A 17,889-nucleotide genomic window follows, 5' to 3' on the forward strand; every position below is an offset into this window, starting at 1 on the left:
GTTTGTTTGTAGGTGACAAATATTTATTTTACTGAGGAATTTATTGATTAATTCATTAAAATCCTACAGTGTGATTTCCTGGATTCTTTCCCCTCATTCTGTCTCATAGTTGAAGTGAAACTGATGAAAATTACAGGCATCTCTTTTTAAGTGGAGAACTTGAACAATTGGGGCTGAATAAATACTTTTTGTCCCACTGTAAGTGAAAGTAAAAATGTAAAAGTGTGTACTTTTTACTTTTACTTCAGTACATTTGAGAGCAGTATCTGTACTTTCTACTCCACTACATTTTTGAACAGGACTGAAAAGTAAAAGTATTTTTTCTGATTGTGTGAGACCTGCTGAAAAGGCTGAGGGTTTATTTTTAACACGTTCAGAATTTGAACAAACAAAAATATACAAATAAAAACTAAATTCAGCTCAAATCTTTATCAAAATCACCACATTTGAAGCTTTAATAGATCTGAAAATCTGAAACAAATACTTTTACTTTTTACTCTTTCAGTACATTTTTAAACTTTTTTTTTGTCTTTGAGAGGAAATAAAACATTATAAAATAAATCTCTGGTCAAATGAAGTCAAAATAAAATCAACATTTACAAAGTGATTTTTCTACAGATTTGACTGTTGTATTTTACACAGAGGAGGGTGAGTCTGTCGGACACAGAGACACTGAGGAGTTTTCAGACCAGACCTCAAACCCAGGGATCAGAGTGTGAGTGAATGTGGTGTTGAAGGTGTGGAGGTGGGTCAGTTGGTCAGAGGAGACTGTGTAGAAGGACAGAGAGCCAGCAGGACAGTCCACAAACACTGAGACTGTCCCAGAAGAGGACGGGCAGGACTGAGGGAGGGAGGTGCGTTTGTTATTATGATAAACAGAGAAACCACCTGCAGAACACTCCAGACTCCAGGACTGATCATTGCCTCCAAACTCACTGTCATCACTGTCCCCTTTCCTTCTGATTCCTCTGTAAGACACTGATATACAAACATCTCCTCTCCACTGGACCTCCCAGTAACAGCGACCAGTCAGACCAGTGGAACACAGAATCTGAGGCCTGATCTCAAATCTGTCCTGATGATCTGGATACGGCTGCTCCTCTGTCACACATGTCACCTTCTTGTTGTTGTCAGACAGTTTGAGTTTTCTGTGAGCTGTGTTTGGATCCAGAGTGAGATCACAGAAATCTGATGGAGAGAAGACACAACACAGCAGCAGTTAGTCCCATGTGGAGACACACATTTAATTATAGTTTAATATGGGTCAATCTATTCATGAAAGATGGATTTAAAGTCAATTATTTATGATGAATGTATTTTTATTCTGATGATTTTATTTGTGAATCATGTCAGTCTTATATTTGGCTCATGTTTCTTTTGCATCAGCTCTATATTTCCTTTAGTTTCAGAGCCTCACATCTATTTCAGATTCTTTTCAGTGTAAAACTTGAGTTTGTTGCTGCAGTGACAAAGTGCAGCTCCAGTCTCTGACGTCACTCCACACATTCCTACACTCCTCTGTGCTCCATGACACAGACTTTCTCCTTTAAAATGTCTCTATATGAAGGAGAGGAGAACAGGGGATTGGTTTAAATCCACTGTCTCCAGAAGAAGAATGAAGATCACTGTTGTGTTTGAGCTGAAACATGAGTGCAGTTACACAGCTCCAGACTGGACTCTTCAGGATCTGCTTTAAGAAGAACTCTGGATTCAGTCATGGACACAGCTGTGGACCTCACAGTCTGAGGCCACACCCACAGAGGAGAGAGCGCCGTGGGGGAGGGGCCAGTGAGTCTCAGTCTGACTGACAGAGATGAGACATGCTCCAGGTGTCTGGTTATTTCCCATGATGCTTTATTTGAAACACATTAAACTCATAAAAAACAGTAATTTAAATCATAATAACCAAGGGCAGTATTAAAGTGTTGTTTGTGTGAGAATGAAATTATAAAAGTCACTTAAAAGGATTAAGTCAGACTTACATCTCCAGATCGGATTCATCCATCGTTCTCCAGCAGGACTCAGTCTGAAACACACGACATCAGACTGAAACACACGACCTCAGACTGAAACACACGACCTCAGACTGAAACACGCGACCTCAGACTGAAACACGTGACATCAGAATGAAACATCAGACTGAAACACGCGACATCAGACTGAAACACACGACATCAGACTGAAACACACGACATCAGACTGAAACACACGACATCAGACTGAAACACACGACATCAGACTGAAACATCAGACTGAAACACTTGATGTTTTTTAAATGTCAGTTTCAGTTTGTTGTGATGTTTCAGCTCTAAAGCAGTGATTTGAATTGTCCACATGTTTGTCTCCTCCTCTCCTTTATATTCTCCATGTTCACTGCTGCTTTATTTTGTCTTTGGAAATACATTTGACTTTATAGACTCAGGTCAAAGTTCATATCTCTGCTCAGACTCTAATGACCAACCCTCTGCTTTTTAAAGTCCTAGATTATGTAAAAGTGACTCTGTGAGCTCCATGTTATAATGATGTTTCCTCCTCAAAAACAAACTGGACTTGTGTTTTGTTTCATTCACAGGTTTGAGGAATCATTTATTATTAGTCTCCAAAGCTCAAAATGCTCTGTTCCACCTTGTGATGTCATGAGGTGCTACTTTTTAAGTGACTGAAATGATCCAAATGATTCTAGTTTAAAAACACAGTGGAGCACTTCCTGTATCACCACATGATGACATCACAAGGTGGAACAGAGTGAGAGAAGAACTCAGCCTAAATCTGCAGGTTTGTGTGTTAAACATGTGAGAATGAAACAAAACACAACTCCAGGTCTGTTTGTGATGAGGAAACAACATTAGAACAGATGAGAGAATAGTGTAATATGGGCCTTTAAAGTCCTGAGAATGATGAACACACCACATTCACACTCATCATAAACTGGTTCTTTCAGCACATGGGGCATGAAGGACACAGACTCTCCAGTAGTTTTTGTGTTGAATGGACAGTTCTACTGCTCCTGATTTGAGGAAAAGTCCACTTTAAGTCACTCTTAGTGACTGCATGCTGCAGCGCTCACAGGCCCCAGGAAACATGAGCACGTTTCTCCTGTGTGGGCCTCTGGCTCCCTGTCAGCTTCAGGACTGACTTTAAGATTCTCTTTGGAACTACATTTCACACTGGACATGATTAGAGCCCTGTTGTACAGACAGATGGAGCTCAGACTTGTCTCTGTCACTTTTTAAATGATCCACAAAGACCCAGGAATCAGTGAGAAACAGCCGCTAAAGTCTTCAAACCCAGAGTGGAGAAATAAATAAGTGAATATGTGCGCGGGGAGTTAGCCATGGAGTTTTCAGCTCTGTAAACACAGGACAAGCACAGGACTTAGGTGTATGTATGTATATATCTCCTCATCCTCAACACCCACGTGCACAGGGTAGAGACCCAGTCCTGTCAGAACCCCACCCTGAGTCCTGCACAGTGGACCCTCAGATCCAGACTGAGACCAGGAGAAGGACCAGGTCTAAACCCAAGATCCAGGACAGACCTCAGCCCAACCCCATCGAGCTCTGGGACAGTCCTGACACTTCTGTCTTTAAGGCTCCACAGGGGACATATACAAGTATAAATACTACTAGTACACATACTAGTATTAGTAGTATTATTATTATTATTAGTAGTAGTAGTAGTAGTAGTAGTAGTATTACTGCTGCTGCTGCAGGACAGGACTTAGTGGGAGCACTGAAGTATCTTCACCTTTGTTCATTTGAGCTGACAGAGAAAACTCTGACCTTTGTGCCAGTTTTCAGTTCTTGTGAGGTCCAGTAATTACACAGATCTGATCCATAAACCAGGTCCAACATCCTTGAACAATGCAGATGGAGCTGGGAGTCGCCTGAGGGTTGGTGGTTCCTCTGCCTTTGTGCCTAAAGGCCTCACCTCCAGTGTGCTGCTGTGTGTGTGGTTGTGCCTTTGACAGACAGCAGGGGGCGCTCTCACCTGACAGACAGCAGGGGGCGCTGGTCCTGTAGAGCGGTCAGGAGCTCGGCTGAGGGTCCTGGATGGTTGTAGCTCAGGTCTAACTCTCTCAGGTGGGAGGGGGCGGAGCTCAGAGCTGAGGCCAGAGCAGCCCCGCCCCTCTGTGAGACCAGACATCCAGACAGCCTAAAGACACAGCATTACACTCATGTGGACACAAGGGGGCAGAGTGCATCATGGGAGCATCTCACCTGAGCGTCTCCAGTCTGCAGGGGGCGCTCTTCAGTCCAGAACACAGCAGCTCCACTCCTGAGTCCTGGAGGTCGTTGTGACTGAGATCCAGGTGTGTGAGACTGGAGGAGCTGAGGACTGAGGCCAGAGGCCCACAGCTGTGAGGGGACAGTCCACAGAGGGACAGACTGAGGAGACAGAGGGACATTAGAGACTAGAACCACCACACAAGAGTTGAAGCCTCAGCCTGTGGGGCCGGTGCTTGTTTGACTCCAGACGTGAGAGATGTGAGAGGGGTGTGGCTGAAGGGAGCTCCGCCCCCTCACATGTCTCCCATCTGACACAGAGCGACTCTGCTCCTCTATGAGGAGCGGTCAGCGGCCCACCCTTCCTATGCTCCTGGTGGATTACTGATGGGCCACTGCATTGTAAGTAGATTTCTAGTAGATTTTGTCTCATTTTGGGTTAAATGCAGGGGAAAAGTCCCATGTTTTGATCTTACTTTAATCAAATATTGTTTTCCATGGAACAACCAACAGGTTATGTAATCACAGTGAGTTATATTAACCCCTCTGACCTGAGCTGATCCAGTTTACAGTGAGGACTCTTCAGACCAACAGACAACATCTTCAGCCCTGAGTCCTTCAAGTCGTTGAAACTGAGGTCCACAACTCTCAGACTAGAGGACTGGGAGCTGAGGACTGAGGACAGAGCGTCACAGCTACTCTCTGACAGGTCACACTGGCGAAGTCTGGAGGAAGAGACAGGAGCTCATTAGAGAAGGCTTCAGACACATTCTTTCACTCAATCAATCTCAATAATCCTAAAAAAATATATATTTTGTATTTATGAAAACAAAAACAAGACTTATTTTTTCTATAGGCTGTTGTATCAGTAATCTTTAAACATGTCAGTTATTCATTTCATGCAAAATACTATAAAATCCATCAACAAAGCGTGAAAATAAGACGGAATACACTCGTCTGAGTGTGAGATTGACCAAGGAAATCGACAAAATACCAGAGTAAAAAATGAACAGTGCACCAGTATCATTCTGTATATTTGTTACCTGAGCTGTTCCAGTTTACAATGTGGACTCCTCAGACCAACAGACAACATCTCCAGTTCAGAGTCCTTCAAGTCGTTGAGACTGAGATCCAGGACTCTCAGACTAGAGGACTGGGAGCTGAGGACTGAGGACAGAGCATCATAGCTTTTCTCTGACAGGTTACAGCCGCTCAGTCTTAAAAACAGAAAAAGTTGTTTATGTAGAAGTTGAATCAAACCATCCTCTGTTAAACAAATGTTGCTCACAGAGCTTTGTTGGAGGCCTTGACCACTGGCAGCAGCCTCAGGAAAGCCTCCTCTGAAGAAGAGTATTTCGTCAGCTCAAACTGCTCCAGGTCTTCTTCTGATGAGAGTAAGATGAAGGCCAGAGCTGACCACTGAGCAGGAGACAGTTCATCTTCAGACAGACGTCCTGAACTCAGATACTGTTGGATCTGCTTCACCAGAGAACGATCATTCAGTTCATTCAGACAGTGGAGCAGGTTGATGCTCCTCTCTGCAGACACATCCTCACTCAGCTTCGTCTTGATGTACTCAGCTGTTTCCTGATTGGTCAGGGAGCAACTTCCTGTCTCTTTCAACAGACCTTGTAGAAGGCTTTGATTGGTCGACAGTGAAAGACCCAGGAGGAAGCGAAGGAGCAGGTCCAGGTGTCCATTTGGACTCTGTAAGGCCTGGTCCACAGCTGTCTGGTAGAATTTGAGCAAATCTTTGTAAATTTTGTGATTCTTTAACAGAGAGATCGCAGACCTTTTCTCTACTAGCAGATTGATCCCTTTGTTCATGAAGGTTTGGTGGACATGAAGAGCAGCCAGAAACTCCTGCACACTCAGATGGATGAAGCCATAGACCTTGTCCTGGTACAGCCCTGGCTCCTCTCTAAAGACCTGTGTGAACACTCCAGAGTACACTGAGGCTGCTGCAGCGTCCAGTCCACACTCACTCAGGTCATGCTCATAGAAGATCAGGTTTCCTTTCTGCAGCTGCTCAAAGGCCAGTTTTCCTAGAGACTTCACCATCTTCCTGGTCTCTGGACTCCAGTGTGGGTCTGTCTCAGATCCTTCTTCATACTTGATGTTCTTGACTTTGGCCTGAACCACCAGGAAGTGGATGTACATCTGAGTCAGGGTCTTGGGCAGCTCTCCTCTCTCTCTGCTTTTCAACACATGCTCCAGGACTGTGGCAGCGATCCAGCAGAAGATTGGCATGTAGCACATGATGTGGAGGCTTCTGGACATCTTGATGTGGGAGATGATTGTGTCTGCCTTATCCTTGAACCTCTTCCTAAAGTACTGCTCCTTCTGCGGGTCAGTGAACCCTCTGACCTCTGTCACCATGGAGATGCACTCAGCAGGGATCTGATTGGCCGCAGCAGGTCGTGTGGTTATCCAGAGGCGAGCGGAGGGAAGCAGGCTCCCCCTGATGAGGTTTACCAGCAGCACGTGCACTGAGGCGGACTCTGTGGGGTCGGTCAGGGCCTTGGTTTTGGTGAAGTCCAGAGGAAGTCTGCACTCGTCCAGACCGTCAAAGATGAAGAGCACCTGGAGGTGTTCAAAGCTGCAGAGTTCTGTTTGTGTTTGACTAAAGAAGTGATGAACAAGTGTCACCAAGCTGAAGCTTCTCTCCTTCAGCACATTGAGTGCTCTGAAAGTGAACGGGAACAGCAGCTGTATGTCCTGGTTGGCTTTGCCTTCAGCCCAGTCCAGACTGAACTTCTGAGTGAGCACTGTTTTCCCGATGCCAGCCACTCCCTTTGTCAGCACTGTTCTGATTGGTCCATGTGTGTGAGCTGGGCCTTTAAACATGTCTTCACATGTGATGGGTGTCTCTGCTGGGTCTGGTTTCCTGGAGGCTGTTTCCATGTGTCTGACCTCATGTTCCTGGTTGACCTCTGAAGACCCTCCCTCTGTGATGTAGAGCTCTGTGTAGATCTGATTCAGAAGGGTGGGGTTTCCTGCTTTAGCGATGCCCTCAAACACACACTCAAACTTCTGCTGCAGGTTAGACTTCAGTTTACGAAGATGAATTCCAAAATAACTCCCTGAATGAAGACAACAGATACAGGCCTGAGTCTCAGAGAATATAAAACGACTGTGAGCACCTTGTTAAATGTGTTAAATGGTCCTACTGCTCCTCAGACGCTCAGCCAGCTCCTTCTGCTTCATCCTCCTCAGGAAGTTCAGTGTGATCTTCAGAACAGCCTCACTGCTGCTCCTCTGCTCTTCATCCTCCTCTGGCTCTAAGCATTCTGGGTAATCTGTACTCAGAACCTTGTGGAGCTTCTTCAGCTCCTTCTGGACAAAAGTGAAGATGTCCTCCTCCAGAAGCTGAACAGACACATTATAAACAACACAAATGCAGTCAGTGTCAGATCTGTGTGGAACAAGTTCTCATTCATCTGAACATTTACAAACTTTAGTGACAGACCTTAAATATGGAGTCCAGCTGTGTCTGATGGTGCTGACCACTGGAGACCTCTGGACCCTGCTGCTCCACTCTGTGAGAGAGACTCATCAAACACTTATGTTCATTTCTATTGATTTATTCAACACTTGTGGAAACTCACGGTTCTGTGGCAAAATTAAGTGGATGGTCCATAGACATGTCACTCCTGAGGGACTCACAGATGGGACCAGGTTCAGATGGAGGATGTTTCTGGTGGATCCTGAGACACAGAAGAAAACACACTTCAGTCACAGTGACTCTTCTTAACACTTGTGACTGCACAGTCCATTAAAACAGCTGGAGCTGGTAAAAGTAAATAAAGAAAACCCCTGTGTCCATGTGTGCTGAGTGAGTGATGAGTGTGTGGTGTAAGTGGAGGTTGAACAGTTTTATTACGTCTGGTCCAAAAGCAGGACACTTGTTTTATGAATGAAATGTTAGTAACTTATATGTGATAATGTTTGGTGATATGGTCATGTTTCCATCTACTTTTAGATTCTGTAAACTGTTACATCAACCTGCCCAGGGACGACAGGTGGAAATGATCATTTTCTGCTCTAACCTGGTACAATGCATCTTTCCTTTTGGTCAGTGTTTAGTGACACTGTCCCTGTATGAATAAAAAACATCCCATACAGAGCAGCACAGTAAAGCCCTCTCTACTCCAAAACACAGGACTTCTGCCAGTGTGGGCCCTGTACAACTAAGACACATCCACACATTCAAAAATAAAACAATTACAAGAAAAGACCAGAGAAAGTCAAGCATTTCAAACTGTTCACATCCAGACAAACATGAGCAATGCAGCATGAACAAGTCTCTCCATGGACCAGCACCAAAGAACATCTGACATGAGCCACATGAACCATCTCACATGAGGAGGACCTCAGGGACCCAACTCCTGATGGAGTCCTGGTTTAGTCCTGGTTTAGTCCTGGTGTAGTCCTGGTCTAGTCCTGGTCTAGTCCTGGTTTAGTCCTGGTCTAGTCCTGGTTTAGTCCTGGTCTAGTCCTGGTCTAGTCCTGGTCTAGTCCTGGTTTAGTCCTGGTCTAGTCCTGGTTTAGTCCTGGTCTAGTCCTGGTCTAGTCCTGGTCTAGTCCTGGTCTAGTCCTGGTTTAGTCCTGGTTTAGTCCTGGTCTAGTTCCTTCCTGAAGATGTGAGACAGGCCTCTGCTCTGACAGTGTTTAAATCCAGGCTCAAACGGTTCTGTTTATCTGTGCATATGACTGAGAGGTTTTATTCAGCTCTACACTTTTATTATGATTATTTATGTTTTGTTTGTTTTGTGAGTTTAATGTCTTTCTTATTCTGTAAAGCTCTTTGAATGACTTTGTGTGTGAATTGTGTTATAATAAACTTGTCTATTTGTCTGGGCCATGACAGTTTTATCTGAATTATTAAAGTCAGTATCTTTTTTCCTTTTCCTGAAAGAAGTTTGTCGACTGTTGTCTCTTTTCAGACTCCATTTTAATTCCATTTTCAAATCAAAAGTGTCTCTGTTGGAGAAACACAGTGGTTAAAGTCATGTGACTTGAGCAGGTCCAGCGGGTGATGGGCCTGGACTAGGATCTCATAGAAGGACTTTTGTAGGACAAAGACATAAGTGTGTTGCATTTCCTGCTGCTGAGACGAGCATGAAGTTCCTCCTCACAGTCACAGAGGTCATCTGCAGCTCTTACACTTATGTTGAGTTTAATAAAAAACAAGTCATCCATATCATTCTAAAAAGGCTGTGAACATAAAGTCCTGACATTATGAGGTGAGTCTGACTTACTCTGGACCATGTTCTCTTTTAAAATTAATCCATCGTCCTATAGACTCATCACTCTTGAATGAGACGGCGCTGGCCCCAGGAGCAGGTCTGTGGACACAGATGGAGCAGTGGCTTTAGTCTGAGCTCTGACATGGAGAACAGTGGTGGAGTGTTAGTGATCCTCTCTTACCTGTGAGCTTTTATAGAGGGAGGGGCTCCGTCCTCTCTGGTCTCTCTCTGATCCATGCTCAGTCCAGTCTGAGTGACAGTGAGAGGGCAGAGGTGCTGCTGAGGGACACAGGGGACCTCACATTAGATCACAGTCCTCAGCACTGGAGTCTGGAGTCTCATTTAGGGACTTCATTCCTGTGTTTTATTGGGACATGTGTTTAACTTTCTCGTGTTTCTTCTTCTACTTTGTTTATCTGTGGTTCTAGAAAGTTTAATTTTCTTCTATGTTTTTGGATTTTTTTGTTTCACACATTTTTCTGTACAGTTATTTTTGAGATGTCTTTAATTTTTTGCTTCATTTTGTCCCAGATTAACCAGATATGAGTTTAAGATTATATTTCACAAGGAAAATACAGCTAATGTTTGTCTGGAATTTAGATCTAAAAAAAGACAGTCTCCAATAACAGAGTTTTTTCTTGACGATCTTCAAGTGGCACAACCCTTAGGCAAGACACTTCAAACAGAAACTCAGAGAGACAATGAAGTAAGGTAAAGGAATCAAAGACACAGAGGCACATTTGGACTCAGCGACAGGTTGGTGGTTCTATTCCCATGTGTGTTAATGTGGACTCAGCAGAACAGAGAAATAAACCTGACATTACTCAGAGCTTTAAAGCTCAACTCCTTCCATCACTGCTGCTGTCTGGACCTGTCCTGGACCTGGACTTTGGACTCTGTCTGTGGACTTGGATCTGGCCCAGATCCTGAGTCTGGTCCTGAATGTTTCCCTCTTTACTTTTCTACAAACATCTTATTTTCTCTTAAAGGTGCACTGTGTAACTTTGCTGTGGAGGGTCAGACACCTGCTCGTTTACATGGAGATGCTTTTCTTTTGCTCAGAATATTCCACAGTATGGCATTAAACTCTATATTGTAACAAGCAGGTGACATCATTTGGTGGTGATTGCGCTCATAGTAAAAATGTAAGGTTTTTTCTGAGTAATAAAAACACCTGGATTTGAATAAATGCAACATAGATAAGTTTACGTATTGTGGAACATTCTGGGCGACACAGTAACATCTCCATAGAAACAGTGAGGTGGTGTACCCTCCTCCAGAAAAGTTCCATAATGCCTCTTTAACTGAATGGAGCGTCCAGGGCCTGAGGGTGTGTGTGCTTCAGCCTGTGATCCCTGTAAAACTGCTCGTCTGATTCTGTTGAGCACAAAACTACAGATTTTGGACTAAATCATAAATCATAATGTTTTGGATTTCTGCAGCATCTTTACACTGTATTATTCATTCAGTCCACACTCGCTAAATAAAGACAAGGCTTAAATGTTTGTCCAAAGTGGATCTGTCTCTGTTGGTGCTGTTCAGACTCTAGAGCAGGGGTCTCCAACTCAAATTATCTGGGGGCCGCAGGAGGCAGAGTCTGGGTGAAGCTGGGCTACATCAGGTATTCCACAAAAAAAGCTTTGTTCAAATCTTCTCAAACATCATCATTTTTTTCAACATACATGAGGAAATATGACAATTCTTGTGGATTTTATGGATATACTTTGTTATTTGTTGAATCTTTGTTGAAACATGGTAACGCCGCACTAACATTAAACTTTCATATTGTCCTGCGGGCCACAAAATATCATCTCACGGGCCGAAATTGGCCCCCGTGCCGCGAGTTTGAGACCCCTGCTCTAGTGTGATGATGTCATTCTCTCAGATGGGACGAGAGACACATTTCTCTGTTGATCACATGGTATTTTCACGAGTCACATCAACATGTAAATCCACAAATGTTGAACCTGATTGTTTCTGTTTGTGACTCGAGCCAAGAACTCACATTATTACAGCAAATATCTGTGTTTGAATCAGACACATTTGACTCTTCTGTGTTAAATATGATTGTTCTATAGAATGTTGTGACGTCTGAAACACAGCTATAGCAACACAATAATAAAACATGAATGATTAACCTTCATCAGCCTCTGGAGGATCACAGTCCAACATCTTTACTGTTTATCAGAGATCTCAGGAGAGACTTTATATCAAACCTGTGACCTGTGATTAGGAACATAAAACAAACCAATAACAGCCTCATATCCCAAACACTCAAGTCTTTCTGACACTTCTCTGTATAAACTACATTAGAAAACCAAAAGATGATTTGGTGATGGAATAAATGTAAGTAAAATGTCTGAGCTCTGTCCAATCAGAGCAGGCGATGCAGTGATGTTATGTGTGTTTGTTTATAAAGGAGCAGATACAGAGGAGAGACAGACGTGGATCAGGACCATTGGGACTTGTGCTGTACTCACTACTCATATGATTTTAAATGTAACTAAGTACAATTACATGGCTGCAATTATACTCCATTACAAGAACAAGTACAGGTTTAAACATCTACTCAAAAAAGTACAATTACTTCAAAAATCTATACTCAAACACAGACATAGAGCAGAAAACTGGGCTAATTCAGTTTTTATCTCAGATTGAAATGAATCAAGTCCAAGTTCAAATCTAAGTGAAAAGTTCAGTTTATTCTAAATGTTAAACAGGTGAATCTGAAAATGTGACTCAATAACCCATTAGAAGTGAAGAGTCTGATACCATAAAACTAGGATTACATAAAGAATGTGTTCAAAAAGCCACAAAGTGACTGTGACACAACACAAGTAAATATAAGTCATTATTACCTCAGACAAACAGTCCAACACCTCCTGAGTCACTGTGAGCCTCCTCTGCTCCTCTGCTCCTCTGCTCCTCCTCTGTTTGATATAAAGTCTCTCCTGAGATCTCTGATAAATGTGAATAAAACAATCTAATCTGGTGTTTTTTACAGCTGTGTGCAGTAAAGATGTTGGACTGTGATCCTCCAGAGGCTGATGAAGGTTAATCATTCATATTTTATTATTGGGTCCATTTAGTTCAGAGTGTTCACTCTCCAGCGCCGCCCTGCTGGTGGTGGGAGGCACTGCGTCCTCTCTGGTCTCTCTCTGATCCAGGCTCAGTCCAGAGTCCTACAGAATGACATCATACTGTTTAGCCCCGCCCACTGCTCACACGGTTCATCTCATGTCGTTTTGTCAAGTGTCTCCATAAAGAAACTTTCAAATCAAAATGTAAAGGAGGAGACGTCAAAAAAGCTAAACATTTATGAAATACAACTGTACAATGAAATGTTCCCATTGAGAAGAAATGACAAAAACACAAAATGACCTTCCATCAAACAAACAGCAATCAGAAGTCAAACTTTGAATTAGATGTGATTTATAAAGACATGGGTCACAAAGAGCACACTCCACAGATTAGAGAATGACTTAAAAAAAGAAAAAATGACATGAGAAGATATTAACGAGGTTAGAACGTGACATAGAACATTCTACTGCACTTCACCTGGAATCTGTTCATTGCTGTTCACAAGTTGTTCCCTGTCAACTGCTTCAGATGCCCTCCCACTGACCGCCCAGTGATGACTGACCAGATCCTCCCCTTCCCTCACCTGGATGATCCCTGTCCTGGATGAGCCCCCCTCTGTCCCTTAGTCTTGAGTGGGCTCTGGGTCTACACATTTGAACTGCATCTGCAAATGGACACGTCATAGTCCTGGTTTAGTCCTGAGTTAGACCTTATTTAGTCCTGGGTTAGACCTTATTTAGTCCTGGTTTAGACCTTATTTAGTCCAGGTTTAGTCCTGGTTTAGTCCTGGGTTAGACCTTATTTAGTCCTGGTTTAGTCCTGGTTTAGACCTTATTTAGTCCAGGTTTAGTCCTGGTTTAGTCCTGGGTTAGACCTTATTTAGTCCTGGTTTAGTCCTGGGTTGGACCTTATTTAGTCCAGGTTTAGTCCTGGTTTAGTCCTGGGTTAGACCTTATTTAGTCCTGGTTTAGTCCTGGTTTAGACCTTATTTAGTCCAGGTTTAGTCCTGGTTTAGTCCTGGGTTGGACCTTATTTAGTCCAGGTTTAGTCCTGGTTTAGTCCTGGGTTAGACCTTATTTAGTCCTGGTTTAGTCCTGGTTTAGACCTTATTTAGTCCAGGTTTAGTCCTGGTTTAGTCCTGGTTTAGACCTTATTTAGTCCTGGGTTAGACCTTATTTAGTCCTGGTTTAGACCTTATTTAGTCCAGGTTTAGTCCTGGTTTAGTCCTGGGTTAGACCTTATTTAGTCCTGGTTTAGTCCTGGTTTAGACCTTATTTAGTCCAGGTTTAGTCCTGGTTTAGTCCTGGGTTAGACCTTATTTAGTCCTGGTTTAGTCCTGGGTTGGACCTTATTTAGTCCTGGTTTAGTCCTGGTTTAGTCCTGGGTTAGACCTTATTTAGTCCTGGTTTAGTCCTGGTTTAGACCTTATTTAGTCCAGGTTTAGTCCTGGTTTAGTCCTGGGTTGGACCTTATTTAGTCCAGGTTTAGTCCTGGTTTAGTCCTGGGTTAGACCTTATTTAGTCCTGGTTTAGTCCTGGTTTAGACCTTATTTAGTCCAGGTTTAGTCCTGGTTTAGTCCTGGTTTAGACCTTATTTAGTCCTGGGTTAGACCTTATTTAGTCCTGGTTTAGACCTTATTTAGTCCAGGTTTAGTCCTGGTTTAGTCCTGGGTTAGACCTTATTTAGTCCTGGTTTAGTCCTGGTTTAGACCTTATTTAGTCCAGGTTTAGTCCTGGTTTAGTCCTGGGTTAGACCTTATTTAGTCCTGGTTTAGTCCTGGGTTGGACCTTATTTAGTCCAGGTTTAGTCCTGGTTTAGTCCTGGGTTAGACCTTATTTAGTCCTGGTTTAGTCCTGGGTTGGACCTTATTTAGTCCTGGTTTAGTCCTGGGTTAGACCAAACAATAACAAAAACTGAAGGCCCAGGGTCATAACAGTGACATTCTGATGCTGTCATTCCTCTTGAGGCGTAGGTCATGAGCTTCCAGTCGTCTCCATGAGCCACATAACACAGCTCCAATCCCATCCTTTAATGAATCTGTGTATATCTTTGTCTTTCTCCTTGGATCTAAATATGCCAGCACTGGTTCTGTGGTTAGTGTTGTTTTCAGTTGAAGCCATTACTTTTCCAGATAATTACTTCATTTGAACTCTCATCCTTTGTGTAGAAGCTGTCTCAGGTGCACAGTTTTTGATGACAGGTTTGGAATGAATTTTCCAATAAAGTTGATTGTTCCAAACACCCTCAGAACTCCCCTTTTCTCCTCCGGTCGTGGCATATTCAGTTTTGCTTGTAATTTGCCCTTGTCTGGCTCAGTGTTGGCTGCTGTCATTTCATTTATGATCTTAAAACAGTGCAGGAGACTATGGGACTTTTACCTGTGAAGTACCTGTTGTAGTAGTACAACTCCTCATTTGTTTGTTTTTCTCTTGAAGACATTAAAGTGTTTAGTTAGAGAAGAGAGAGGGCGTGCACGAGAGAAGAGAAAGAGAGCGTGCGAGAGAAGAGAGAGAGGGCGTGCTCGAGAGAGAAGAGAGAGAGGGCGAGAGAGAGGAGAGAGAGAGGGCGTGCTCGAGAGAAGAGAGAGAGGGCGAGAGAGAGGGCGTGCGAGAGAGAAGAGAGAGAGGGCGCGAGAGAAGAGAGAGGGCCCACACGAGAGGAGAGAGAGAGGGCCCACACGAGAGGAGAGAGAGGGCCCGCGCGAGGGCGCGAGAGAGAGGAGAGAGAGGGCGTGCGCGCGAGAGGAAAGAGGGCGCGTGCGAGAGGAAAGAGGGCGCGCGCGAGAGGAAAGAGGGCGCGCGAGAGAGAGGAGAGAGAAAGGGCGTGCCCAGGACGAGAGAGGGCGCGCGGGAGAGAGGAGAGGGCGCGTGAGAGGAGAGAGGGCGCACGCGCGAGAGGAGAGGGCGCGCGCAAGAGGAGAGAGAAAGGGCGCGCGCAAGAGGAGAGAGGGCGCACGGGCGAGAGGAGAGGGCGCGCGCAAGAGGAGAGAGAAAGGGCGCGCGCAAGAGGAGAGAGGGCGCACGGGCGAGAGGAGAGAGGGCCCGCGTGAGAGGTGAGAGAGGGCGCGCGAGGAGAGAGAGAGGGTGCGCGCGGAAAGAGAGAGGGCCCACGCAAGAGGAGAGAGAGGGCCTGCGCGAGAGGAGAGAGAGGGCCTGCGCGAGAGGAGAGAGAGGGCGCGCGCGAGAGAGGAAAGAGGGCGCGCGCGAGAGGAGAGAGGGAGCGTGAGAGGAAAGAGGGCGCGCGCGAGAGGAGAGAGGGAGCGTGAGAGGAAAGAGGGCGCGTGCGAGAGGAGAGAGGGAGCGTGAGAGGAAAGAGGGCGCGTGCGAGAGGAGAGAGGGCCCGCGCGAGAGGCGAGAGAGGGCGCACGAGGAGAGAGAGAGGGCGCGCGCGGAAAGAGAGAGGGCCCGCGCGTGCGAGAGGAGAGAGGGCGCGCGTGAGAGGAAAGAGGGCGCGCGAGAGAGGAAAGAGGGCGCGTGCGAGAGGAGAAAGAGAGAGGGCGCACGCGAGAAGAGAGAGAGGGCGCGCGCGAGAAGAGAGAGAGGGCGCGCGCGAGAGGAAAGAGGGCGCGCGCGAGAGGAGAGAGGGCGCGCGCGAGAGGAAAGAGGGCACGTGCGAGAGGAGAGAGAAGGCGCGCGAGAGAGGAGAGAGAATGCGCGCGAGAGAGGAGAGAGGGCGCGCGCGCGAGAGGAGAGAGGGCGCGCGCGCGAGAGGAGAGAGGGCGCGCGCGAGAGAGGAGAGAGGGCGCGCGCGCGAGAAGAGAGAGAGGGCGTGCAGGAGAGGAGAGAGAGGGCGCACGCGCAAGAGGAAAGAGGGCGCGCACGAGAGCAGAGAAGGCGAGTGCGACAGGAGAGAGAGAGCGCGCACAAGAGGAGAGAGACAAGTGGCGGTCGATAAAATCCTCCTCGGCCCCAGAGTCCACCAAGGCCTGGACAGGCAGCGTCCTAGAGCGGAGACAGAGGGTGGCCGGGAGCTGCAGTCTATTACAGTTCGCTGGGATCTGCGACTGACCCACCAGTACTCCCAGGGCTACTGGTGGGCTCTCTCTTTTGACCGGGCTGGACAGGCGGCGACGAAGTGTCCCCTCCGCCCGCAGTAGAAGCACTCCCCAGCCGCACGGCGTCGTGTGCGCTCCTCAGCCATGAGACGCGCCCTCCCGATCTGCATGGGCTCCTCCGCAGTCGGTGACGGGGGACGGACCGTGGACCGCACGGGAGAGTGTCGAGCCTGCCGCCGACGCTCCTGCGGACGGTTGTCGATGCGGTTGGCTAGCGTGACCAACGCCTTGAGGTCCGAGGGCTCGTCCCGTGAGGCCAACTCGTCCTTAAGTGTGTCACGGAGCCCCTTGGCAAAAACCGCTTTAAGCGCGCTGTCGGACCAGTCCACTTCCGCGGCGAGTGTCCAAAACTCCACGGTGTAATCCGCCACCGTCCTGGAGCCCTGAGTGATGCCGAGTAAGCGGGAGGCGGCGTCCGCACGATAGTGAGGGTGACTAAAAACGAGCTTGAACTCATTAATAAAAGCCTCGAAGTCCGTAGTATCCAACGCGGAGTTAGAGAACCTAGCCTCCGCCCATTGGAGCGCCCTGCCCCGGAGCAGCCGGTGTCTTTATTCACAATAAATGTTCATCGAAATCAAAGTTCATAGAAGTGTTCATAGAGATCAGAGTTCATAGGTCCAACGTAGCTGGGGAGCGTGGGTGCGGGTCCGTGAGCGTAGAGAGACACAGTGCACGGCAGTGAGGATACAAGACATACCAGGGCGGAGGTGCGGGTGCTGGGGGAGTCCGGAGCAGGTTCTGGGACGGAGATGTGAAACACGCGGACGTTCCGGCGCCGAGTGACTCGTCCGAACCCCTCTTATCCACGGCAGGTGGCGTTGATTGCGCTGATGGAGAGCAGGTGCGCGTGGGAGGAGTCCGGATTCCGCCCAGCTCCGAAGACAGACAGGTGAGGGAGGGGGGAAGACGAGGACACGGGGAGAGCAGAGCAGGAACCGTGACAATTTACCCACAATCCTATTCACTTAAATAGGAAAAAAAAACAATATGAAACTAACACTGGAGTCTGCACCTGACAGGCCGACTGAACGACTCCTTACACACAGGATAAAGAGCGTCTCATGTGACTCTTGGACAAAACCAGCGCCCCCTGGCTTATATTCTGTATTAAAACAAATATTCAGAGGTCGTGTAACTCGGTTAATATCAATATTATGAACAAACCTCATCTCCAGGCGTCAATCGATCTTGGTTAAACTCAAATAAGCCTAAAGAGTCACATCTAAATCAGATTACATTAAAGTCTGGGCAGATCAAACACACCCAGACTCATATA

The 17,889-nt window shown here is 46.2% G+C and overlaps 2 protein-coding genes across 3 annotated transcripts in view; both read right to left on the bottom strand.

The window, feature by feature from the left end:
• Positions 1–230: 230 nt before the first annotated feature.
• On the bottom strand, positions 231–12,518 carry LOC117387010 (NLR family CARD domain-containing protein 3-like). The gene is made up of 13 exons (XM_055229694.1): positions 12,334–12,518; positions 9,657–9,754; positions 9,488–9,574; positions 7,835–7,933; positions 7,696–7,765; positions 7,397–7,595; positions 5,515–7,309; positions 5,270–5,443; positions 4,778–4,951; positions 4,221–4,388; positions 3,991–4,155; positions 1,983–2,026; positions 231–1,188 (listed from the first exon to the last, which is right to left on the bottom strand). Exons 2-13 carry the CDS (start codon positions 9,710–9,712, stop codon positions 635–637), a joined length of 3,585 nt encoding a protein of 1,194 aa, XP_055085669.1. The 5' UTR covers positions 9,713–9,754; positions 12,334–12,518; the 3' UTR covers positions 231–634.
• LOC117387598 (protein NLRC3-like) overlaps positions 231–17,889 on the bottom strand; it is a 35,647-nt gene continuing 17,988 nt past the window's right edge. For both annotated transcript variants that reach the window (XM_055229717.1, XM_055229718.1), the window contains exon 10: positions 231–463. The gene's annotated coding sequence lies outside the window, so the exon portion shown is untranslated. The remainder of the gene's footprint in view (positions 464–17,889) is intronic.

The sequence above is a fragment of the Periophthalmus magnuspinnatus genome, chromosome 19 (genome assembly GCF_009829125.3).
Source record: "Periophthalmus magnuspinnatus isolate fPerMag1 chromosome 19, fPerMag1.2.pri, whole genome shotgun sequence".
NCBI lineage: Eukaryota > Metazoa > Chordata > Actinopteri > Gobiiformes > Gobiidae > Periophthalmus > Periophthalmus magnuspinnatus.